The sequence below is a fragment of the Pelophylax lessonae genome (assembly GCF_965119305.1).
Source record: "Pelophylax lessonae genome assembly, chromosome: 9".
In the NCBI taxonomy this organism is placed as follows: domain Eukaryota; kingdom Metazoa; phylum Chordata; class Amphibia; order Anura; family Ranidae; genus Pelophylax; species Pelophylax lessonae.
In genome coordinates, this window is record NC_138776.1 from 210,135,003 (window position 1) to 210,161,008 (window position 26,006).

Consider the following 26,006-nt stretch of genomic DNA (forward strand, 5'->3'; position numbering starts at 1 on the left):
GACAGCAAAGAACTTGGTTTTCTGTGGCTGGAGGTACATTAGGCATACACAGGATACAGAAGTAAGTGTCGGCCAGTACAGGCCCCAAAAATTAGCCCACAGGTGTTCACCCGACATCAAAGAACTTTGTATTCTGTGGCTGGAGGTACATTAGGCATACGGAGGATACAGAAGTAAGTCTCGGCCAGTACAGGCCCCAAAAATTAGCCCACAGACTTTGTATTCTGTGGCTGGAGGTTGCTGTGTCGAGCAGAGACAGACTGTATAGTGACACAAGTCGCTAGCTAATAGGTCCACAAAAGTCTTTTGTCCGTGTAGGGAGAGGTTGCTGTGTGGAGCAGGGACAGACTGTAGCAATTAGGCATTCAATGGACATAAAATGCCTTTTATGCCGCTGTATTTACCTAAGACAGGGACCATTAATTGTTATGGGTGGTGGCGGATATTTGTGGCCTGTCATGAGGAATTTGAATCAAACATGGTCTACTGGTCACATGTGTTGAATTCCTCCGAGATCCATGCCTCATTCATTTTTAGAAATGTGAGGTAGTCAACATTGTCGTGAGCTTATCAGTCACGATCCCCCCTGATGCTCTGAACGTCCTTTCGGACAGGACACTGGACGAGAGGCAAGCCAACAGTTCCATTGCAAATTGTGCAAGCTCTGGCCAGAGGTCAAGCCTGCCCACCCAGTAGTCCAGGGGTTCATCAGTTCTCAGAGCGTCCACATCGGCCGTTAACCCTATGTAGTCGGACACCTGTCGGTCTATGCGTTCCCTGATGCTGAAGCCTTTGCAGTCAATGCATAAGTCACGGTAAGTCCAGCACTCAACTAGGGACGATCCGCTGGACAGATGGAAAATAGGGTTTCCATCCGTCCAGATTTGACTCCGCTGGCATCCGATGCCCCATAGACATGCATGGGGGGACCGTTCCGATCCGCCAAAAAAATGGACAGGTGGATCTGAATGGTCTGCCTGTGTGAAAGGGGCCTAAGAATGCACCTGGACTCCCATCACTGAGCCCAGTGGGAGCAATGCCGTCAAAACCCACATAGGCACACTCCAGGCTCTCACCATCCAGACTCTTCTCCTCACAATTGTCCTCCACTCCACCTTCCATCATGCCATCCTCAAGTTTTTCTAGAAAAAGGTAGGCTTCCATGGCCCAAATGTTCAAGCGTAAAAAAATGATGATGCCGGATAACCCTCTTGCCCAACGGTTGACTGCTGGCTTGTCGGAACTGATAGCCCGCCATCTACTGCCATATAAACTGGTGGACTCGGAGGCCTTTCGAAAATTTGTGGCCATTGGAACACCACTATGGAAGGTCCCAGGAAGGAAATATTTCTTGCAGAAGAGCATCCCAGAGCTATATGGCTATGTTCAGCGGCAAGTGAATGTATCTCTAGCAAACACAGGCAGGGAAGGTATATAACTTTTACTGCCCACTGGGTGAACCTTATGATGGCTGTCAAGCATGTAACCTGTGACACCCGTGTAGATTTGGTTTTACCGCCATGGATTGCATGCAAGCCTGCCTCTTCTTCTCCTCCTCCTACTCCGTCCTCCCTCTCCTCCTCGGCTGACTCCTCCTTTAATGCTGCTACCGTCTCTTCCGCTGGGCCGCCCAAGATCCCCAGAACCTATTCGGAATGCCAGGTGAGTCGTTGCCGTGCTGTGCTGCGTCAGTTGTGCCTGGAAGCCAAGAACCACTCTGGTCCTGCACTCCTTTCAGCTTTGCGTTTACAGGCAGATCAGTGGCTAACACCGCTCAATTTTACAGTTGGTATGGTAAAGTGGTGTGCGACAACGGTGCCAATCTGCTGAGCGCGCTGAAACAGGGCAAAATTACACACGTGCCATGCATGGCACATGTCCTGAACTTGGTCGTGCAGCAATTCATTGTCAAATACCCTGGGGTCCAGGACATCTTGCGGCAGGCCAGGAAAATCTCGGGCCATTTCAGAAGATCTTACACAGCCATGGCTCGCCTTGCTAACATTCAGTGGTGACACAACCTGCCCGTCAGACGTCTTATTTGTGATTGCCCGACGCGATGGAACTCAACGTTGCATATGCTTGATAGGCTGCTCCAGCAGAAACATGCAGTTAACGACTACCCATTCAAACTCTGCGGCAGGACAGGTTCTGGGGAGCTTGGGTTTTTTTCATTGCGCCAGTGGCTGCTAATGCCCGACGCATGCAGACTTCTGCGGCCATTTGATGAGATCACCAAACTGGTCAGTCGCAGCCAGGGTGCCATCAGTGACATCGTACCTCATGCCTTCTTTCTGGAGCGTGCCTTGCATCGTGTCATTGATCAAAACGTCAAGGAGCAGGAGCAGTAAGATGAGAAAGTCGCAATGCTGGATGAATATAGAAAGCATATTATAGTGGATTTGTATTGTGCATCATTGTGTCTGGTGAGCGGTTCTGCGGCAATACTACAACTACAAAGAGTGACAAACGCAATTAGAAAAAAGTATTATAACTGGTGTGATAGACCAGTGGCCCCCCAAAAGAACAGATTAAAGCGGGGGTGTTACATAACAATATACTTTCATAATAGTGTATTTGGGTACTGCAGAAATTGTGCATCATCGACGTCACCTTCCCCACCACTAACATTAGAGATCTCGGAGTAGGCAGCAACAGCGGGGACCAACCTCCTTGGGCTGATCTGGGTACTGTCATCAGAGTGCTGAGTGGCGGATGTTGCTACCTCCTCTTCCTGATCCGATGCCAACAATGGCTGCGCGTCGCAAATGTCTTATGATGGATCGGAAAATAATTCCTGTGACTCAAGCGGAGGGTATATGGTGGTGGTGTCTTTGCAGGTGCACACAGCAGAGAGTGAAGAGGGTGCAGATAGAGAGGATGAGGAGGGTGCAGAAGAGGAAGGCTGAGTGAGCCACTCAACCAAGTCTGGTGCGTCCTTTGACATAATCAAACGCACCTTCTGCAACTTCCCACTTTGGCTCCAGCCTGGTGCTCCTGCCCTACCCCCTCTGCGGAAGGGCCTGCCTCTTCCTCTGCCTGGCATTTTTTAGATGGCCCTGTGACACAAGTCTCTAAAGAAGCGCAGTATATGTGGAAGAAGGTATATAACACCCTGCTTTAATCTGTCGTTTTGGGGGGCCACTGGTTTATCACACCAGTTATGAAAAATATTTTCTAGTAACTTTTGTCACTGCGTCTAGCAGAGTTAATGCAGCGAAAGAGGCAACATTTCTGCAGTACCCAAATACACTATTATGAAAGTATAACACCCCGCTTCAATCTGTCGTTTTGGGAGGCCACTGGTCTATCACACCAGTTTTAAAAAAATATTCCCAGTAACTTTTGTCACTGTGTGTAGCAGAGTTAATGCAGCAAAAGAGGCAACATTTCTGCAGTACCCAAACACACTATTATGAAAGTATAACACCCCGCTTCAATCTGTCGTTTTGGAGGGCCTCTGGTCTATCACACCAGTTTTAAAAAAAAATTCCCAGTAACTTTTGTCACTGTGTGTAGCAGAGTTAACGCAGCAAAAGAGGCAACATTTCTGCAGTACCCAAATACACTATAATATGCTTTCTATATTAGAAAGTATATTATAAGTGTATTACACCCCTATATAGTGCACACCAAACAATAGTACACCTATACCAGTCCTTGAAAGGACTTTTGTGGACCTATTACCGAGAAATCTGTGTCACTAACAGTCTGTCCCTACTCCCCACAGCAACCTCTCCCTACACTGACAAAAGATAGAATATAGATAGTACACCTATACCAAATACCAGTCCTTAAACGGACTTTTGTGGACCTATAACCGAGCGATCTGTGTCACTGACAATCTGTCCCTGCTCCACACAGCAAACGTCTCCCTACACTGACAAAAAGCAGAATGTAAAATGGCAGCCAGATCAGGTCTATTTATAAGGGAGGGGGTATGTCCACGTGCTGAAATGTCTCAATTGGCTGTCCTGTACCACCTGATGGATGTGTCATGGGTCAAATTTCTTCACAATGTAAAAGAATATGACCGCCGGGCGAACCGCAAGCCCATGTCTACTAACATACAGTATCTCACAAAATAGAGTACACCCCTCACATTTTTGTAAATATTTTATTATATTTTTTCATGTGACAACACTGAAGAAATGACACTTTGCTACAATGTAAAGTAGTGAGTGTACAGCTTGTATAACAATGCAAATTTGCTGTCCCCTCCAAATAACTCAACACACAGCCATTAATGTCTAAACTGCTGGCAACAAAAGTGAGTACACCCCTAATTTAAAATGTCCAAATTGGGCCCAAAGTGCCAATATTTTGTGTGGCCACCATTATTTACCAGCACTGCCTTAACCCTCTTGGCATGGAATTCATCAGGTTTCACAGGTTGCCACTGGAGTCCTCTTCCACTCCTCCATGATAACCTCACGGAGCTGCTGTCTGTTAGAGACCTTGTGCTCCTCCACTTTTGGTTTGAGGATGCCCCAGAGATGCTCAATAGGGTTTAAGTCTGGAGACATGCTTGGCCAGTCCATTACCTTTACCCTCAGCTTCTTTAGCAAGGTAGGGGTCGTTTTGGAGGTGTTCTTGGGGTTGTTATCATGTTGGAATACTGCCCTGCAGCCCAGTCTCTGAGGGGGGGAATCGTGCTCTGCTTCAGTATGTCACAGTACATGTTGGCATTCATGATTCCCTCAATGAACTGTGGCTCCTCAGTGCCGGCAGCACTCATGCAGCCCCAGACCATGACACTCCCACCATCATGCTTGACTGTAGGCAAGACACACTTGTCTTTGTACTCTTCACCTGGTTGCCGACACACACGCCTGCCATCTTAACCAAATAACTTATCTTAATCTCATCAGACCACAGGACATGGTTCCAGTAATTTATGTCCTTAGTCTGGTTGTCTTCAGCAGACTGTTTGCAGGCTTTCTTCTGCATCATCTTTAGAAGAGGCTTCCTTCTGGGACAACAGCTATACAGATCAATTTGATGCAGTGTCCGGCGTATAGTCTGAGCACTGACAGGCTGACCCCCCCCCACCCCTTTAACCTCTGCAGTAATGCTGGCAGCACTTATATGTCTATTTCCCAAAGACAACCTCTGGATATGAAGCGGAGCATGTGCACTCAACTTCTTTGGTCGACCATGGCAAGGCCTGTTCTGAGTGGATCCTGTCCTGTTAAACTGCTTATGGTCTTGGACGCCATGCTGCAGCTCAGTTTCAGGGTCTTGGCAATATTCCTATAGCCTAGGCCATCTTTATGTGGAGCAACAATTCTTGTTTTCAGATCCTCAGAGAATTCTTTGAGGTGTCATGTTGAACTTCCAGTGACCAGTATGAGAAAGTAAGAGTGATAACACCAAATTTAGCACACCTGCTCCCCATTCACACCTTAGACCTTGTAACACTAATGAGTCACATGACACCAGGAAAGGAAAATGGCTAATTGGGCCCAATTTGGACATTTTCACTTAGGGGTGTACTCACTTTTGTTGCCAGCAGTTTAGACATTAATGGATGTGTGTTGAGTTATTTTGAGGGGACAGCAAATTTACACTGTTATACAAGCTGTACACTTTCTTCAATATTGTCACATGAAAAGATATAATAAAATATTTACAAAAATGTGAGGGGTGTACTCACTTTTGAGAGATACTGTATAAATATATTCACCGTGTGAGACATGGGGGGTGCTAACACATATATGTGTATATATATATATATATATATATATATATATATATATATGTCAAAGGGTCTGCGGGAAAAGGTAGTTGAACTGTATAAAACAGGAAAGTGATATAAAAAGATATCCAAGGAATTGAGAATGCCAATCAACAGTGTTCAAACTCTAATCAAGAAGTGGAAAATGAGGGGTTCTGTTGAAACCAAACCACGGTCAGGTAGACTAACTAAAATCTTAGCCACAACAGCAAGGAAAATTGTTTAGGATGCAAAAAAAAGACTCAGAAATAAGTTCAGGTGAAAGACAGGACTCTCTGAAAACATGTGGCGTGGCTGTTTCAAGATGCACAATAAGAAGGTACTTGAAGAAAGACGCAGAAGAAAGCAATTAGTACGCACATGCCACAAAGTATCCCATTTACAATACGCTAAACAGCACAGAGACAAGCCTCAAACCTTCTGACACAAAGTCATTTGGAGTGATGAGACCAAAATGTAACTTTTTGGCTACAACCATAAACGCTACATTTGGAGAGGAGTCAACAAGCCTATGATGAAAGGTACACCATTCCTACTGTGAAACACGGAGGTGGATCGCTGATGTTTTGGGGATGTGTGAGCTACAAAGGCACAGAAGAATGCAGTATGTTATCAAAAAATACTGGAGGAATATTTGCATTCATCAGCCTGGAAGCTGCACGTGGGACGTACTTGGACATTCCAACATGACAATGATCCTAAACACAAGGCCAAGTCGACCTGTCATTGGCTGCAGCAGAATAAAGTGAAGGTTCTGGAGTTGCCATCTCGGTATTTTGACCTCAATATCATTGAGCCACTCTGGGGAGATCTCAAACGTATAGTTCATGCAAGACAGCCCAAGAATTTACAGGAACTGAAGTGTTTTTGCCAGGAAAAATGGGCAGCTTTACCATCTGAGAAGATAAAGAGCCTCATCCACAAACACCACAAAATACTTCAAGCTGTCATTGATGTTAAAGCGGGCAATACACGGTATTAGGAACTGGGGTATGTTAACTTTTGATCAGGGTCATTTGGGTAGTTTCTGTTGTCATTATGATTTAAAAAAAGAGTAAACACAGTTGATTGATATTAAATGGTCTCAGCCAAACACTAACCATGAGTGAAAGAAAAGTGTTTGTGTTATCATTCATATTCTCTGGAAAAATGGCCAAGAAATCATAAATTCTGCCAGGGTATGTAAACTTATGAGCACAACTGTATATAATTCCTGCAATGGATTGATGGTCAGAAGAATGCAGTGACAGGTAAAACAGTCAGCATATAGTGCCTGCTATACATGGTATGCAAACAATATTCATTCTTCAAAAATAAAAGTTTGTATATCACTTTTTTCATTTTAGATGGGCTTCCACTTTTAACAATACATTGTGGCGGGGCTTTTTTTTTCTCAGTGAATAGGTGCAGGAACTCAGCCATGCCTCCTCCGTACCACCGCCTAACAATGAGAGGGTCTTAATGGGGCATTGTTAAATACCAGTAGTCCATTTGGCACAGATTGTAGGGTTCAGGAGTGTGCTATGTAGAGAGTGCAAAGATCAGGAGTGTGCTTTATACATAATGCAAAGATCAAGATTGTGCTACGTACGGAGTGCAGAGTTCAGAAGTGCACTGCATACAGAGTGAAGAGCTCAGGAGTGTACTGTGAACATAGTGCAGAGTTCAGGATTGTGCCATGAACAGAGTGCAGAGTTCAGGAGTGCACTGCATACAGAATGCAGAGTTCAGGAGTGTACTACGTATAGTGTGCAGTGTTCAGGAGTGTGGTACACAGAGAGAGCAGAGTTCAGGAACACATATTATCGTTTACAACCCCCCTTCCAGTACAGAGCTCTCTCCCCACTCCCAAATCATTTCTTCCCCACCTCAGAGTATCAGAGAGAGGGGCTGCTGCAGAAGAGCAGCTACAACTTACAGTAGAAGTGCAATGTAAAGTGGGGAGAGGGGGCATTAGTGCTAAGAGGGGGGATAGGGGATGTCATCGGTGCTAAATGATTGGGACATAGAGACCACAACATACAGGGGTATACAATGTACGGTTAACAGCAAACACACGCGCGCATCATAGGTTGAACTGGATGGACTGATGTCTTTTTTCAACCTCACTAACTATGTAACTATGTAAATGAGGGGAGGGCAATGTGCTAATTTCTAATTTGGGGAAGAGTTGGAACATTGGTGCTAAGTGGGGGGAGGGGGGGCATTGATGCTAAGTGGAGGGAGAGAGGGGGGCATTTGGAATAAGCGGGGGGAGAGTGGGGGCATTTGAGATAAATGGGGGGAGAGGTGGGACATTGGGGATAAGTGGGGGAAGGGGGACATTTGGGATAACTGGGGAAGAGGAGGAACATTGGGGATAAGTGGAAGAGGAGGAGAGACATTAGAGATAAGTGGGCGGAGAGGGGGGACATTGGGAATAATTAGGAGGAGAGGGGAGACATTTGGGATACGTGGGGGGGGGGGCGACATTTGGGATATGTGGGGGTAGAGGGGGGGAAATTGGTATAAGTGAAGGGAGATGAGGAACATTTGGGATAAGTGGGGGGGGGGCAGAAGAGTTATTGGGGATAAGTGGGGGAGAGGAGGAACATTTGGTATAAGTTAGGGAGAGGGTGATGCTCTGTGTAGTGTTCAAATGTGTGAGTGTAGTGTGCCCTAGGTCCCTTACCACAGTGCACTTGGCCAGGATGATGCCCGGAGATGTCAGTTCAATACAGGTGGGGTACAGCAGCACACCCATCCATGGAACAGCAGAGAAGCAGTATGGACAGGAGGCAGCTCAGTGTCCCGGGACTCACAGCCAAAAGAAAGCCAGGAAAGTATGTTTGCACTTCTTGTGGGAAGAGAGACAAAGCTCACAGTGCTGGCTTTGCATTGCAGAGGGTTACTAGTTGCAGTAGAGTGCAGGGCTAGGGCAAACTGTCATAGGATACATTAGGAGATAAAAAGGGGATGTTTGATAGGAGATAGGAGTCAGAATGGCAACCTCAACGAAGGATACACCCCTACCCCGCCCTCTCCTCTGCTGTCATATTCAGAGCAGTGAGGGTTTTGTGTGGCCGGAAGAGGAGTGCCTTCACTACTAAACACAAAAGCCAGGCTTCTTTGTATAAAAGTGAAAGCAGCAAGCTTCTGCCAGCCTCGGAGGTAACGGAATGGAGTTCCGTGAATTTCCAGCTAAAAAAAGCTTGCATTGTAGCATACATTGGTCTTGTTGGGTTTGTGCAGATGTAAATCGATGCAATGGTTTGTGATAACAAAAACGTTAAACAACCTTATTGGAGCTCATCACTATTTGATTCTGAATTATCTCTGCCCCAAAATAGTTACCAAGGGGCAAAGAAAATCCAAGTGGTGTCACAGATTATGTTGTTAGGATAGGTAGTAAAGGGTGCCCCTCCATAGAGACACAGACAGTATAAAACATTTGCCAGGCATTACAACCCTTCCGAAACAAAAGCTTTGACTGAGGTTCCACTTTATTGACACAAACGATCTTTATGGATATTCACAAAATAAGCTTTCTAATGAAGGTGGAGTTGTACTTTAACACTTCCTGAAATTAGGCTAAGCAAAAAATGTCACTACTGATATGAAATGCTTTAAATGCAACTTCATTGCATTTTCACAATCACTTATTCTTTACTATATGCTGTATTTGCAAATTGATCAAGGGAAGTGTGGAAATTATTAATGGAACTGTTAACTATTTTCCTTTAGGGATTGATTTGCCAAGGTCTTGATCTCAGTGTGCTGATTTTTTATTGACTTTGGAAATCCAATTTGCATACATGCTGAATATTTAAATACTATAGATATTAAAAAGATCAAAGAGTATGAAGTTGTTTGCCTGGACAATGCAGGGAAACTTCAGTTTTCAGATAATTAATCTAATACATTTCGCCTAAGGCGCATTTTTGAAAACCAAACCACCATATAGGGTCATTTGGAAAACAGAGTTTCATTTAAGCCATATTGTGCCATTCTGCTGCTACCCTTCCATCATGGCTTGAGATAATTTACAATATATTTCTTCTAAACTCACACTATTGTTTTGTATTCTCTACTAGTGTGAGTGAGTAGTTCATGTGGTGTGGTGATGTGTGCCAGTAAAGAAAGGATGTCTTTAGCTTCCAGGAAGTATTCTGAATGGGCAACGTGCAAAGGTCAGTGTGATAGTCTTCTCTAGGATGTCTGTTTTAACCAGTACCAGAGGAAAGAGGAGAGTGAAAGTGATGAGCAGCTCCTATGCAAAGTTTTTCCCCATGTGTTCCTGTGTAGTACTTTAAACATGTATAGTCATTAACACAGCTCTTTGCTCTGCTTTTCTTTTTCTGATTTGGAAAGGAAAAAACGTATTAAAACTATTCAATGACAAAAATCAAATCCCAGTTTAGTTACTTCTAGCATTATAAAATGATTGTAAAGTTTATATATGTTCTTGTATACCTATACCATTTGTTTATTATAGGTACCTACATTGGCAGTACGGCATGGGGTCCCTTCCAATTTATGACAGGCCCTTTTGGTCTGGTATGGATTTTAAGCGAACCCAATGCCAAAATTAAAAAAAAAAAAAAAAAATGGAGTGAGGTTCCCCCCCCCCCAAATCCATGCAAGACCCCTATCCGATCATGCAGCCTGGCAGGCCAGGAAGGGGGAATGAGTGAACCCCCAAAATCCATACCAGGCCACATTCCCTCAACAGCCCCCACCTCAAAGCACCTTGTCCCCATGTTAATGGGGATAAGGGTCTCTTCCTGACAACCCTGGGTGGTTGTGGGGATCTGCGGGTAGAGGACTTATCAGAATATATAAGCCAGATCCTGGTCCCCCCATGGGAATGCATATGGGGTACACTGTACCCCTACTCATTCACAAAAAAAATGTACAGGAAAAAAAAAACACACAAAGTTTTTGACAATTCCTTTTTAAAAAAAATAAAAAATAATATCCCCAATGTAGACCCATTGCCAGTTATGACCCCCGCCACACTGCCGGACCCGAAAAAAGAAAAAGAAAAAAAATCCACTCGCCGACTGCCTGCTCCCCATCTGACAGTTCCTAAAAAGGTAAGGGGCGGAGACACCTGGTGACATCATCTGGTGGCACTGCCCCATGTGACATCACTGACCCAGCATGCCAGGTGGCTCTGCTTATTACCCATTTAAGAACTGTCAGATGACGTAGCAGACAGTCGGTGGTTAGCCTTTGTCACAGGCAATGCTTTTTCTTCCAGGTCGTCGTGACTGATGATAGATTGACATCAGGATTTTTTTTAGCCACCTCAATACTGGGCATTTAAACCCCCTTCCTTCCCAGACCAATTGTCAGCTTTCGGTTCTCTCGCAATTTGAATCACAATTACTCAGTCATGCTACACTGTACTGAAATTAATTTTTTATCATTTTGTTCACACAAATATAGCTTTCTTTTGGTGGTATTTATTCACTGCTGGATTTTTTATTTTTTGTGATGTAAGTGAAAAAATAGCGAAAATTAAAAAAAAAAAAACAATATTTTTTATTGTCTGTTTTAAAATAAATCCAATAAAATCAAATGTTGTCATACATTTAGGCCAGAATGTATTCTGCTACATGTCTTTGGTAAAAAAAATCCTGATAAGTGTATGAAAATAGGTTTGTGTGAAAGTTATAGAGCCCACAAGCTGGGCTACGTATCATTGAAAATTGATCAGTCCTGATGTACTGACTACCCATCTCATTTCGTCAGGCCCTAAAATGTCAGGAGAGTACAAATAACCCCCAAATTATCCCTTTTTGTAAAGAGGACAGTCCAAGGTATTTAGTAAGAGGCATAGTGAGTTTTTTGAAATTGCAATTTTTCGGCCACAATAGTTTTGGTAATGAAAACTTTTATATTTATTTTTTTTTCACAAAATTGTTAAATTAACAAGGTATTTCTCACACATAAACATACAATTACACCCCAAAATATATTCTGCTACTCCTCCTGAGTATGGCGATACCACATGTGTGAGACTTTTCCACAGCCTGGCCACATACAGAGGCCCAACATCCAAGTAGCAATGTCAGGCATTCGAAAGACTTTTACCTATAGGTAAGCCTATATTAAGACTTACCTATGGGTGCTATAAATATCTCCTAAACATGCACAGTTTAGGAGATATTTACAGTGCATGCAGCCAATGACATCATCGGCGCATGCGCTCTGAAGGAACGGCCACCCGTGCCATTCCTTCGGAGCCCTGTGCCGTGAATGGCGGCTCCCGCACGCATGCGGCGGGAGTGATGTTATCGCGCCTCCAGCCAATCAGATGGCCAGAGGATGCAAACCAGGAAGTAGGACGGCTGAACATGTCAGCCGTCCTGTCGCTGAGCGTGCGGCACTGCGGGGGGCTTCGTTTTTAGGTAAGTACTTCATGATGCATACTAGCTCATTATGCCTTTGTCTTTACAGGGTTTTTTTTTTCTCATTTTTTTTCAGAGGGTTTCCTTCCTCGTTAAGCATCATTAAAATCACTGCTTCTTCAAAAACAATAATTTAAAAAAAAAATGCATTGATCCATGTCCCCCAGGGCAGTACCCGGGCCCCTAAACCCTTTTTGTGTCCAATAACTTGCATACAAGCCTTCAAAATGGGGACTTTTGATTTTTCAAGTTCAGGTCCCATATACTTTAATAGGGTTTGCGGTTTTGGGTCCCAATTTTTCCACGTTTGGGAGTTCTGGTGCTAACCAAACTTGGGGTTGTTCAGTCCAACTTTACTTAAAGACATGTTTCCCCTAGTCTGTGTTTGTGCAATACACCCAGTCATGCACAGGTTGATTTTTTTTTTTGTTTTGTTTTTTTGTAAAACCAGATTGCACGAAAATCACTGCAATGATTAATGATCTTTACCAGTTATAAATCATTAGGGTAAGCTCATCAGCTCCCTTTTATCTGTTCAGTTAATCAACTGGGTTAGGGTCAACATATTTAAAGTAGAGAGTTCCGCTCCAGGCAAACCCCTATCTATACCTTCAGCATCAGGTGCAGGCTCCTAACAGCCACAAACCATTCCATATACACAGCACTGCAATCCTTGCAGAAAAAAGGGGGGTGCCACTCACAATTTTAAAAGGCAACATTTATGTTGTAAGCACCAGGTGGCACAGTCTGTGCACCTGATACCTTAATAAACATAAATATTGGCTTTTAAAATGGCATCCCCCAAGGACAGAAATATATATGGTTAAGAAGTTGTTTGCAGGAAGTGTGCATAGCTGACAACTCAATCACATAATCTTATTTCCAAAGTTTATAAGGAATGTACAGGACTTTTCTGTTTTTTAATCCGCCAGTATCCATTTATTTTAAATGACTCTTTAAAAAAAAAAAATAAAATAGAACGTAAAACTGTACGCATGAGCATCTGATTTTCATGTTGAATCTTACAAATGCCTTATTTATTTTTTTATATTTAGAAGACAAACAAAAATTATCCAAGAACAACTGAAAGAAACACAAAATGGGAAAAACTATAGTCTTAATGCATCCAGTTTGTTGGCAAAGGCAAAAGGTTTCGGAGAAAATAGAGTCCAACTACATAATGTAAGTAGAAATATTTTTCCATACCTCCATGTTAATGTCTTGTATGTTATTTTACCGTACCAGTGGAAGTCTCTGATGTATGTAGGAACTCTCTAGGTGAAGATAACAAATGGTTCAGTCAGTCCAAGGAGCTTAAAAAATGTTTCAGTAGTTTTCATTATATTGTGATAAAGAGTCCTACAAAGTACTGTATACTGTATATGGATGCTATTTAAGGCCCATCATTGCAATCATTACTGACGCATTTTCTAGATGATGATAATCAGTTTTTCTCCACTTCAGCAATATTCTTATTTTTAATTTAAAGAATAATCAGTATCTGCCATTGTATCTATTTCTGTATTGTGATTTGAGCTGACAATGCACTGTCCATTGTGCTGAAAGAATGTGGATCTTGGCTTCCCGTTGACCATGACAGCACAATTACTTAGTCTTCAGCAGCATATAAAATCACATCTCTCAATCTTCTATGGTGTTAGTAGGTTATATCAATATTTACACACTCCTATTCCACAGGGACCAAGAACTGTTTAAATAAAAGCTCACCTTTAGTGTTTGCAATTCTCATACGGTATACAAATCTATATTAAATGATCTCCTTTTAATTTACCAGAAAACCATTTTTAAAAAAGTGCATAAAGGCAAAGATAAAGTTAATATAGTAGATTGTATAATTTCACATCCATATACAGTAAGTAATATATACAGTGTAAATATATATATATATATATATATATATATATATATATTAGTATAGTATATTAGTAATTCAGTATTGTATATGGAAAAAAAGCTATAAAACTATTATAAATATAGGCAATATATCATGTTTAACTCTTCATGATGAAGGCAAAAGAAAGCTTAGCGTCCGTGCCCAGTTTTGCAACTTTAGTATGTCTTAGTAAAGCTGCGTATATATTTGCAACTACAGTGCCTTGCGAAAGTATTTGGCCCCCTTGAACTTTTCGACCTTTTGCCACATTTCAGGCTTCAAACATAAAGATATAAAACTGTAATTTTTTTGTGAAGAATCAACAACAAGTGGGACACAATCATGAAGTGGAACGAAATTTATTGGATATTTCAAACTTTTTTAACAAATAAAAAACTGAAAAATTGGGCATGCAAAATTATTCAGCCCCCTTAAGTTAATACTTTGTAGCGCCACCTTTTGCTGCGATTACAGCTGTAAGTCGCTTGGGGTATGTCTCTATCAGTTTTGCACATCGAGAGACTGAAATTTTTGCCCATTCCTCCTTGCAAAACAGCTCAAGCTCAGTGAGGTTGGATGGAGAGCGTTTGTGAACAGCAGTTTTCAGTTCTTTCCACAGATTCTCAATTGGATTCAGGTCTGGACTTTGACTTGGCCATTCTAACACCTGGATATGTTTATTTGTGAACCATTCCATTGTAGATTTTGCTTTATGTTTTGGATCATTGTCTTGTTGGAAGACAAATCTCCGTCCCAGTCCCAGGTCTTTTGCAGACCCCATCAGGTTTTCTTCCAGAATGGTCCTGTATTTGGCGCCATCCATCTTTCCATCAATTTTAACCATCTTCCCTGTCCCTGCTGAAGAAAAGCAGGCCCAAACCATGATGCTGCCACCACCATGTTTGACAGTGGGGATGGTGTGTTCAGGGTGATGAGCTGTGTTGCTTTTACGTCAAACATAACGTTTTGCATTGTTGCCAAAAAGTTTGATTTTAGTTTCATCTGACCAGAGCACCTTCTTCCACATGTTTGGTGTGTCTCCCAGGTGGCTTGTGGCAAACTTTAAACAACACTTTTTATGGATATCTTTAAGAAACGGCTTTCTTTTTGCCACTCTTCCATAAAGGCCAGATTTGTGCAGTCTTCTCCTTGTATGAGCTGAAAGTTTAGAGGGACGGCCAGGTCTTCGTAGATTTGCAGTGGTCTGATACTCCTTCCATTTCAATATTATCACTTGCACAGAGCTCCTTGGGATGTTTAAAGCTTGGGAAATCTTTTTGTATCCAAATCCGGCTTTAAACTTCTCCACAACAGTATCTCGGACCTGCCTGGTGTGTTCCTTGTTCTTCATGATACTCTCTGCGCTTTAAACGGACCTCTGAGACTATCACAGTGCAGGTGCATTTATACGGAGACTTGATTACACACAGGTGGATTCTATTTATCATCATTAGTCATTTAGGTCAACATTGGATCATTCAGAGATCCTCACTGAACTTCTGGAGAGAGTTTGCAGCACTGAAAGTAAAGGGGCTGAATAATTTTGCACGCCCAATTTTTCAGTTTTTTATTTGTTAACAAAGTTTGAAATATCCAATAAATTTCGTTCCACTTCATGATTGTGTCCCACTTGTTGTTGATTCTTCACAAAAAATTCCAGTTTTATATCTTTATGTTTGAAGCCTGAAATGTGGCAAAAGATCTCAAAGTTCAAGGGGCCCGAATACTTTCGCAAGGCACTGTACTTAGTGTATCCAGGTGAGTTATATCTTGTTTTATATCAGGACAAATTTGCCCTTCATTTGGTGGTAAATGGTAAAGAATATTTTCACTATCATATGAAAACTGATACAAAAAAGTAAAAAAAAGGGTCATCATCAATAAAAAAAAAAAAAAAAAAAAACAAACAAACAAAAAAAGTAAAAAAAAAAAAAGTAATTCTTCCACTCCTGACACACACAAGGATACCATGTATAATGCATTACTTATTGTTTGCACCAGTAGCAAAGCTCAGAAACAATAGAGTTCATTTTGCTTTTCTTATACTACCTAGATTTTTCTTACTGGCCCATCTACTAGAAATCCTCTGCAAAGATGCAATGGGGTTGATATATTAAAGACAAATAAGCTTTTCACTTTGCAAGAAAAGTTCACCTTAGCCCAGTGAATGAGGTGGAGCTTTGTTGACTTCCATCATCTAATTATGTGCAAGCAAAAAACAAAAATACTGTTTTGTTATTTCATTTTTACTTGCTTTTGTTCCGGGGTATTATTCATGTGAATTTTTTAAAAAAAACTGCTAAGCTTAGGATAAGTTTCCTTGTAAAATGGAACTTCCCTCGCAGAATGAACAACCTATTTGCCTAGAGTAAATCAGCCTCAATGCATCTGTTTTCCCCTCACAGAGGAGAAAGCGATATGGGGTAGGGGCTTCTCTTACTAGTAATCATTGAGATTAGCTATTACAATAATCACATAATCTAAAGCAGGTCCCACTAGCTTTGGATTGTTACTCTGAGACAGCTCAGTCTCTGTGTAAGGGGTGTGCATTATTCTAGCAATTAATAGGTCATGCAGATCACCCTTATACTAACTGTTGCTTTATACATAAATTATAAAGGTGCAGTATCGTTATAATGTTATTATTATTATAATTAATAATAATAATACTAGTGAGGAAGATGCTTATTATTAATAATAATAATAAAAATATTATTGTACATTTTATATACCGGTAATGCCAAGAAGAAGATTTTTATTAAAAAGCAGGTTTGACTCTGTAACTAGGCACATAATCTTAAATATAAAGAAAGGTGTAAGTTGTTCAAATAATATAGAGCAAAGTAACACTAGCAGCACTGAAAAGTAAAATCATAGCAGGGACACAGTTACAGTGCAAAGCATGCAGGTCTTTGTTGAGACTTCACAGTGCATAGATTATCATATTTGGAAAGTCCAAATGAAGTGCAAGATCCTCAAACATATATTTATGTAGTTCCTTCAAAAACCAGTGCACCTCCACCGTCACTCTGTGCCACCCCCATAAGAATGGACACTCACCAGAGATAGGTTACTAAGCGCCTGAATGAACCACTTCAATGGTAAACTTCACCAGAGGTTATGGACAGTGTTGGGGGTAACTAGTTACAAAGTAACTGATTACTGTAACTACATTACTTTTTTTGGTAACTAAGTAAAGTAACTAGTTACAATACTAATATTGGTAACTACACTACTTTACTAGGCTATAGGAGGTAACTACACTACTTAACTAGGCTATAGGAAGGCGCTTTCCTGCGTCACCCAAGCCGTGCGATACAATCGTTATTTAATCGTTATCAGAGATGTATAGTAACGAAGTAGAACTACTTAAGTACTGTACTTAAGTACCGAAATGCGGTATCTGTACTTTCCTAGAATATAATTTTTTTCTCCTACTTCTACTTTTACTTCACTACATTTTTTCGATGATTTCGATACTTCTACTCAAGTTTTTTTTTTTTTTGTGCTGCATAGTTACTCGTTACTTTTAAAAAAATTACCACTGCCAGAACAGTAGATGGCAGGTTGCATAAAGCTCAAAAAAATGTGTATAATGTCATTTGTAAATCAGCGCATACGAAAATAAAGGCTGTGTATAATAAAAGCTGCTATACCAAATCTTTCCAATAAAAAGAAAATATGAAACAAACAAATAAATGGTGCTACAGCGCTTAAAGTGCATCAAGAAACTTCTAACAAACACAGGTTAATCATTTGAATAAATCATTTGAAATAATAAAAAACAATATGATGTTCAAACTTTTGACTTCTTTCTTTAATAACTACATAACACAGTACTTGTACTTCTACTTTCAGTACTTGAGTAGAATTTTTTTTTCAAAACTACTGGTACTTTTTACTTTTAGTACTTAAGTAGCAAATTTTTTGAAAAAACTACTTGCAATACTTAAGTAAAAAAAAATGTTGAATACTTTAGTACTTCTACTTAAGTAACTTTTTCTGCGAGCACTTCCACTTCTACTCAAGTCACTTTTTGATCGAGCACTTGTACTTTTACTCAAGTAGAAATTTTGAGTACTTTATACAAGTCTGATCGTTATAGAGAGGGATGAAGTTTATGACTTTTTGTTGCACTTTATGTTTTATTCTGTTTTTTTCAGGTTTTGTTCTCATGTTTCCCAAAGCCTGTGTTTATACAATAAACTCTATGCAGAAAGAGTGTCATGTATCTTCTTCTACACCGTCAATTAAGAAAGAGGAAAGTAAAGTAATAAGTAGTGAAGTTACTTTTCAAATGCAGTAACTAGTAAAGTAATCTCATTACAATTTACAGAAGTAACTAGTAACTAGTTAAATTTTTTGAGTAACTACCCCAACACTGGTTATGGATCAGCTGCACATCGACTCCAATTATCTCTGTGTCCCAATATGAATAAAACCCACGCCGGCATAGTCATGAAAGTGAAAGCATAAAGCGGGGACTCATAGCGTAACTTTGTATATTTATTAATGCATCACACAATGAACATAAACCCCGTTCCCTTAGAGTGCTACTCACAATGATAAAAAATAAACAAGCGTGTACATAAAAAGGCCCCGCTTGTCCTAAGCTACTCACGGATATCCCGCCGCTCGGTACCAAAGCTGGCCAGAGACTGTAGCATGACGTCGGGCATAACCAAGGTGACTGCGTGCTCCCGCGTTTCGTCATCAAGGACTTCTACGGAGGGCGTAATCTTAAATGCATTGCATACAAGGTGTGACACACATTCCTCTCTTCATGTCCATAACCCATCAATATAAAGTTTGGTGGGACTGTGAAAAATTGACATGCACAGAGAATTGTTTATCACACCTTTTATGTGAAATATTTGAGATTGATTACATTTCAGCTACTTTAATAAGCCACTAACTAATACTTATATATGAACATTGTTTGCTGCAAAAGGAATAATTTTCAATAAAAAAACACCCAAATTCATTAGCTAGAGTTTTCATTGGGTGAGCTTAAAAAATGTGTACACTGACTTTCGACCTTTTTTCGTTATAGTATACAAAGTCTGAGCAGAATCCTGAGCCAATAAGGGAGAATGTCATGGAATCCAGCTTCTCTGAATCACAACCATTCTCAGAGTCTGTGCAGGTGGACAGAGGAAGTCAGTCAGTGAAGCATCATCGGTAAGAACATGTAGCAATCAAAATGAGTTCTGTTTATTTACAGATTTAATTTTTTTTTATGTAAGGCTCTACATGTAAGAAATGTGAGAACCCAGGAACATTTGACAACATGCATATGTTCAAAACATTCACTGTAAAAAGCTTACTAACTTTAGTTAGTGAATTTATTAATTAGTGAAGTCATTTGAATCTTTTCATCCAATTTGCACCAAATGTGTGGCATATACGGAGTGGTGGAAATGTATGATCATTTTTACGCCTTTATAAGTAAATCCCACATCAAAACAGGAATATTAAACCTTAAAACATTTAAAGCAAACAATAGAAAAAATGGAGAACAAACATGGTAACCAATATAGCCTTGTTACAATGATTTAAAATCAAATTTCCCAGGTGTATTGGTTTTTGACAGAGAATATTAAACAAAGACAATACCCACCCTATAAAAAAGTATATTTTATGTAATGGTTTGAAACACAGCATTTTCTCTATATATGTACTTCCTTTATCTACAATAACTTTGAACTCCTAGCTCTGAATGGTAGTGACACACACACACACTTTCAGGTTGAACTGGGTGGACTGGTGTCTTTATTTAGTAACTCTTTGTAGCCATGCAACTATTTCAGTATCTATAGATAAAACATTTCCTCCTATTCCCATTTATTAGGAAATAATTTAACTTTTACTCATTTTGACTCTAAATAAAATGTTTCACACTTTCCAGGGTTATTCTCATTACTCTATAGCAGGGGTCTTCAAACTTCGGCCCTCCAGTTGTTCAGCAACTACAATACCCATCATGCCTAGCCATGTCAGAGTTTTCCAATGCCTCATGGGATGTGTAGTTCCACAACAGCTGGAGGGCCGTAGTTTGAGGATCCCTGCTCTATAGCATCCTGCTCTCTAAGTTCTCATCACCTCATACCTTGATTTCCAATTTCAATGTAAATTGTTAGTCACCTATGATGGCTAGTGTGTGTAAGGCACAAATGTGTCTCAGTCCCTATTGGTGTACTGAAATTCAAAACAAAAGTGCCCCAATGGACTTTAGGAGACATATAAAGTTAATAAAAATACAATTTTATTCAAGAAAATATCTTAAAAACGTACACATTTAGAATCTTAGAACATTTCAAAATGAACAACCAAGTCTTTGCTTTCAGATATGAGTGTGTAATTTTTCCTGAAAAAGCGAGCGCTGTCTCGTGAAATACGTTGAGATAGAATATACAATCATCTTTCCCATGGACTACCAGTCATATTGTAATTCATGTAACTATCTATATATTTTATATACATTCATTTGAAATGCTCTAAAATTCTAAATGTGTAAGTTTGTAAGATATTTTCCTCGAAAATAATTGTTTTTCTATTAACTCTATGTGTCTCTTAACCTCCCTGGCGGTATGATTCTTTTGGATTTTAGGTGCTGAAAGCGGTACCATTATTTTGCATGTAATTCTTGTGAATGAACAGCCCAAACCAACTGTATACATTTATTATATATTATATGTATACATATATTATGTATACATATATTCTATATATATATATATATATATATAATGTATACAGTTGGTTTGGGCTGCTCATTCACAAGAATTACATATATATATGTGTGTGTATATATATATGTATATGTGTATATATATATATATATATACACACATATATTTACATAAAAAGTACAGTAAAACTGCAGGAAAGGGCACTGGGGGGCAATGTAATGGGAATTTTTTTTATTTTGAATGGTATCACTGTGTTTGGTGTGTTTTACATTTGAATTTGCCGCCGGTTCCACCCCCCGGCGGACATCACGTCGCCGGAGACGGAAGCCGGGGCTCGCAGACGATCGGGAGGAAGCTGCGCCGCCGCATACCTCCCGCATTCTTCGCTGGATCCCAGAGAAAAGGTAAATAAAACCTCTACCAGGATCCAGCGATCTTCCTAGCGCTACCCCAAGTGTGGCTTGGGGTTACCACTTTTGACTCTAAAATCTAACCCCGAGTCCCGCTCGGGAATACCGCTAGGAAGGTTAAAGTCCCCTAGGTACTTTTGTTTTGTATTTTAATATAAACTTGTTGGTTTTTAGTCTTCTAAAGTCACATTACAAATCATTAGCTACCTCTAGCTGCAGCCTTGTAAAATAATTACTGCAAGGTTTATTAATCTACTTGCTACATACATCTACTGTTTAAATAAATGTCTCCTGACATTAACCACTTAAGCCCCGGAGAATTTGGCTGCTAAACGAACAGGGGGTATTTTGCGATTCGGCACTGCGTGATTTTAACGGACAATTGCGCGGTGGTGCGACGCTGTACCTAAACGAATTTGACGTCATTTTTTTCCCACAAACAGAGCTTTCTTTTGGTGGTATTTGATCACCTGTGCGATTTTTTGATCATGCGCTATAAACAAAAAAAGAGGGTAAATTTTGCAAAAATAACAATATTTTTCACATTTTTTAATATGAAATTCCCCCCCCAAAAAATGTAAAAATCTAAATTTTTTAACATTTTCGGTCAATTTGTTTTATGCTACATATGTTTGGTAAAAAAAATCGCATATTTTTATTGGTTTGCGCAAAAGTTATCGCGTTTACTAACAAAGGGAAAGATTTTTGTCATTTTTGTTGTTTTTTTTTTAACGCGTAATGGCGGTGATCTGCGATTTTTTTTGCGGTACTGCGACATTGCGGCGGACAGATCGGACCCTTGACTGACATTTTTGACACTTTTGGGGTTACCAGTGACATTTTTACAGTAATCAGTGCTATACATATGCACTGTTACTGTAAAAATACACTGGTAGTGAAGGGGTTAACTTTATTTGAGAGGGAGGGGCTGTGTGTGTCCCTAGGGGCGTGATTCTTACTGTGATTGGCTGTGGCTTGAGCTGTAGGAACACTGATCAACGGTCCTACATTGTAGAACCGTATGATCAGTGTTTCTACACCGGGGAGAATGACAGGTGGCTTGTTTACACAAGCCACCTGACTTTCTTCCTCTCCCCCCAACGATTGCCGAGTGACCAGCGGACATCGGGTTCGCCGGTCACACGTGCGGGGGGTCCGTGACCACGCGGGCGCGCGCTCGCTCCCCAGAGCCTCACAGGCTAGCGACGTAGACCTACGTCGCTCTGCCTGTGAGGGGCTGACTGCCGGAGTAAATATAATGTGAGCAGTCGGCAAGCGGTTAAAGTAGGACTATAGGCAAAACTTTTTTTTTTCATTTTGGATAGAGTAAGGAAGGCTTATAATCCTTGTCAGATTAATTTTGCCATTGGTGTCCCATTGCGGAGATTTCCCTTATCCCATATCCAAGCAGGAAGTGAGAGGAAATCCCTACAACTCCCTATTGGGGTGTCCCTACTGGAAGATATCCCCACTATTACCTTTCTGGGGACAACCCACAATTTGGGATTTTCTTTTACTTCCACTTTCAATATTGATGATAAACAGGACAAATAGAGAGTGTAAATCTCCTTAACAGAAGCACAGACAGCAATATCTACTGACAGGTGTTCTAATCCCTCTCTATTCTATCCAAAACTATCAAAACAAGTTTTGCCTTTAGTTATATTTTAAGCATAAATGAGAATTATTCATAGCCTGTATTATCCAGATAACTATCGGCATATGTTCCTGGCAAGAAATATGAACATGAGGGATTTAAAAAGTTTGTATGTGTTTGCCATTGAACATTTGGGGGATCGCAGTGCTGTTCAGTCATATTTGTGGAAACATCCCACTTTTGAAACAAAGGGTTGTCAAGTGTCTCAAATGTTACTATCTCCTTTGGTTTACATATTCTTCAATAATTTTTTAAGAGGACAGGTTTCCTTCTTTCACTGGTTCATTAGGTGTTGGTGCAGTAATTGTAATTCCGGCTCTTGTTGAAGTGATTCTGGAATACTTTCCTCCACAACATCTGTTGGTGGCTCCAAAACTGCTTCACCTTGCACTTCTTGACTTGTTAATTCCCCAGTTGAAAGCTTTAGGTCACTAGGATAAAATGCCTTAAGCTGGATACACACTATCCAACTTTTGTGGTTAGATTTCCTTCAGACTTACCTTTTCTATGTAGTGCAAGGGCCTGCCAGATTGCATACAAATTGAAAGTGTTTAGGTTTGACCTCTTATTATATGGTTTTGGTAAATCTAAAGGAAAAAGTCTTCAGGAAATCTTATAGTGTGTATGGCCCATTAGTCTTGGGTCATAATTGGGGAGCTGTGAATTGCTTACTGTCTTGGAAGTGTTTGGGACAATACACATAGGGGCTTATTTACTAAAACTGCATGGTGCAAAATCAGGTGCAGTTCTGCATAGAAACGAATCAGCTTCCAAGTTTAATTGCCAAAGGCTAACTGAACAAGCTGAGATTTAAAGCTGATTGGCTACCATGCACAGCTGCACCAGATTTTGAGAACACCAGTTTTAGTAAATCTCCCCCATAGTATTCCTCATCTGAGGTGTTTGAATCAGATCTCTGGGCTATTGTTTTTTTTTTCACACTTGTTGATGGCCTAGTGGCATATTTCTTTGTATTGTCTGGTCAAATCATTGACTTGGAATAGCAAGTTGACATGGCCGCATCCTCTCCCTAAATGTCACCAAACCGATACATGTGTTTTTGTGCAATGATAGCCAGCACTGCTATAGTGCCACCAATGTAAGTGCAATCACTTTTTTTTTTAAACAAATACAATCTATACAGAGAAGCTGATGCATCAGATCCACATCCCCAATTCCCTTAAATGGAAACACAGTGTGTTTTGACCTGCTGGTAACCCAGGGGTCACATGGGCAAGGTGAGAGGCTAGAGTGCAATAGATGTTGATGTGGCACACTGTTTTACTGCAAGTCTCATATGGTGGAGGAACACAGACACTATTTGTGTAGATCATTTGCAGATTCACATATTTATGAATTCATTTATATGGACACTGATATATATGTGATTGAACACTGCTTTCTATCTGAATTAGCTGTTCTGGAATACCCATTTTGTTGTGTCATAACAAAATGTAATTTTGAATGTTCAGCTTATTCCAGTGATGTGTGCGTTATTTTCCTTTTCTATCTAGTTATTTTCCTTTTCTATCTAGTTACCACTTGTGAATTTTGGCGGGTTTTTATTTTTGAGGTCAATGATAGGATGTATGGCCTTGTCCTGCAGGTGGGCAGCATAAAGTTTATCCTTTATGATAATTTCCTGAATTTTAACATTCCGAAAACTATTTGCATCTGTAACTTCTGGTTGTAGAGCTAGTGACAGTGCCCAGAGACCTTCCTCATCTACCACTGCCCTTCCACCTTTCCATACAGAAGAAATAGTCTGTGCTGTGATCAGATTTGTAAACCCTTCTTCATCCTCAAGATTACATAGTAGATTTCTAGACAAGGTATCAGCATCTGCATTTTTTTTCTCACCAGAAATCAGCTGATTCCCCTGCCTAGGGGTGTTCAACACTGTTTACTCTTTCTGAACTGAGGACATATGTTAATGGGTTTTTGTCTGTATAGACCGTAAATGAGGGGGCATAGCACAGGTGGTCACTAAACTTATCCCAAACGGACCACTTTAAAGCTAGGAACACCAATTTTCCTGAATGCAGATAGCAGTTCTTCTCACTTTGTGTCGGTGTTCATTAACCAAAGCCTATAACCTGTAATTTGCCCTCTTGACATTATTAAAGCACTGTGCCAAGCCCATCTTGTGATGCATCAAGTGGTGAGGTAAAGGCAGGATAGGCAAGGATGGGGGGTTTGGTCAACATCAGTATTAGCTTGTCAACAACCTTCTTGTGTTCTGGCATCCACTAAACTGATGTCCCAGAGGGCAGCTGTTGAGCTGTACCTTTTTTACATGTCTTCCCATTTACTGTAGTTCCCTTTATTGTCTCCTTATATCCTCTTTTGATTTGTAGTAAGTCATAAAGGGGTTTTGCAATGCGTGAAAAGTTTTTTATGAAACAGCAGTAATAGCTTAGAAATCCAAGTAATTTTCTAGCTTCACCCACTTTCTTTGGTGTTCTTTTTCTGAGTGCATCCACTAATTCTGTATCCTTAGGAATTATCCATTATCCATCTGTATCCATTTAAATACCATTGTCTGAAACAAGTGTACCAAGAAATCTTACTTCTCTTTTAAAAAATGTCACACTTGTTTTCTCTCAGCTTGATTTCATGTGCATGCAGCTTATAAAAAAAACTTTCTCTGTACTTTGAGGTGTTGTGAAAAGGTGCAGGAATAACAGAGTACATCATCAAGATAAAGTGAAAAACATTCATCTCTTAGTTCTTCCAGTGTCTCTTCCATGCATCTTTGAAATGCTGCTGGGGCATTCATCAAGCCAAAAGGAATCCTCACTCATTCATGTAGACCCAGAGTGTACAAAATTCTGTCATTTGCCTTGGCTCTTCAGGAATAAAACTTTGGTGGTAAGCGCTTCCCTGGTTTAGAATAGAGAATCATGAGTAGCCACCTAAATTGTCTAGCAGGTCTTGAACTTGTGGCAAGGGGTATCTGTCAGGCATAGTCTTCATATTTAAATATCTGAAGTACACACATAGTCTCAAACTCCTCGTCTTTTTTTCTTACACAAACTACAGGGGAGGAGAAGGGATTTGGACTTTTGTATCCATCCCCATGCCAATAGCTTCTGTATATAGGCCTTTACTTCTAATTTTTAAGCAGCATTTCTATTTTTGTGCACTCTTGTGCCATGCGACTTCATTAGTTCACACATGGTTTACATCTCTGCATATTCCTGCTTTTATGATCTGACAAC

General features: G+C 40.4%; 1 protein-coding gene across 2 annotated transcripts in view; it reads left to right on the top strand.

Moving 5' to 3' along the window:
• NRG3 (neuregulin 3) overlaps positions 1–26,006 on the top strand; it is a 1,290,624-nt gene that overhangs the window by 1,187,968 nt on the left and 76,650 nt on the right. For both annotated transcript variants that reach the window (XM_082267408.1, XM_082267407.1), the window contains exons 6-7: positions 13,188–13,314; positions 19,080–19,207. In XM_082267408.1, the coding sequence (XP_082123534.1) occupies positions 13,188–13,314; positions 19,080–19,207 (255 nt within the window). The remainder of the gene's footprint in view (positions 1–13,187; positions 13,315–19,079; positions 19,208–26,006) is intronic.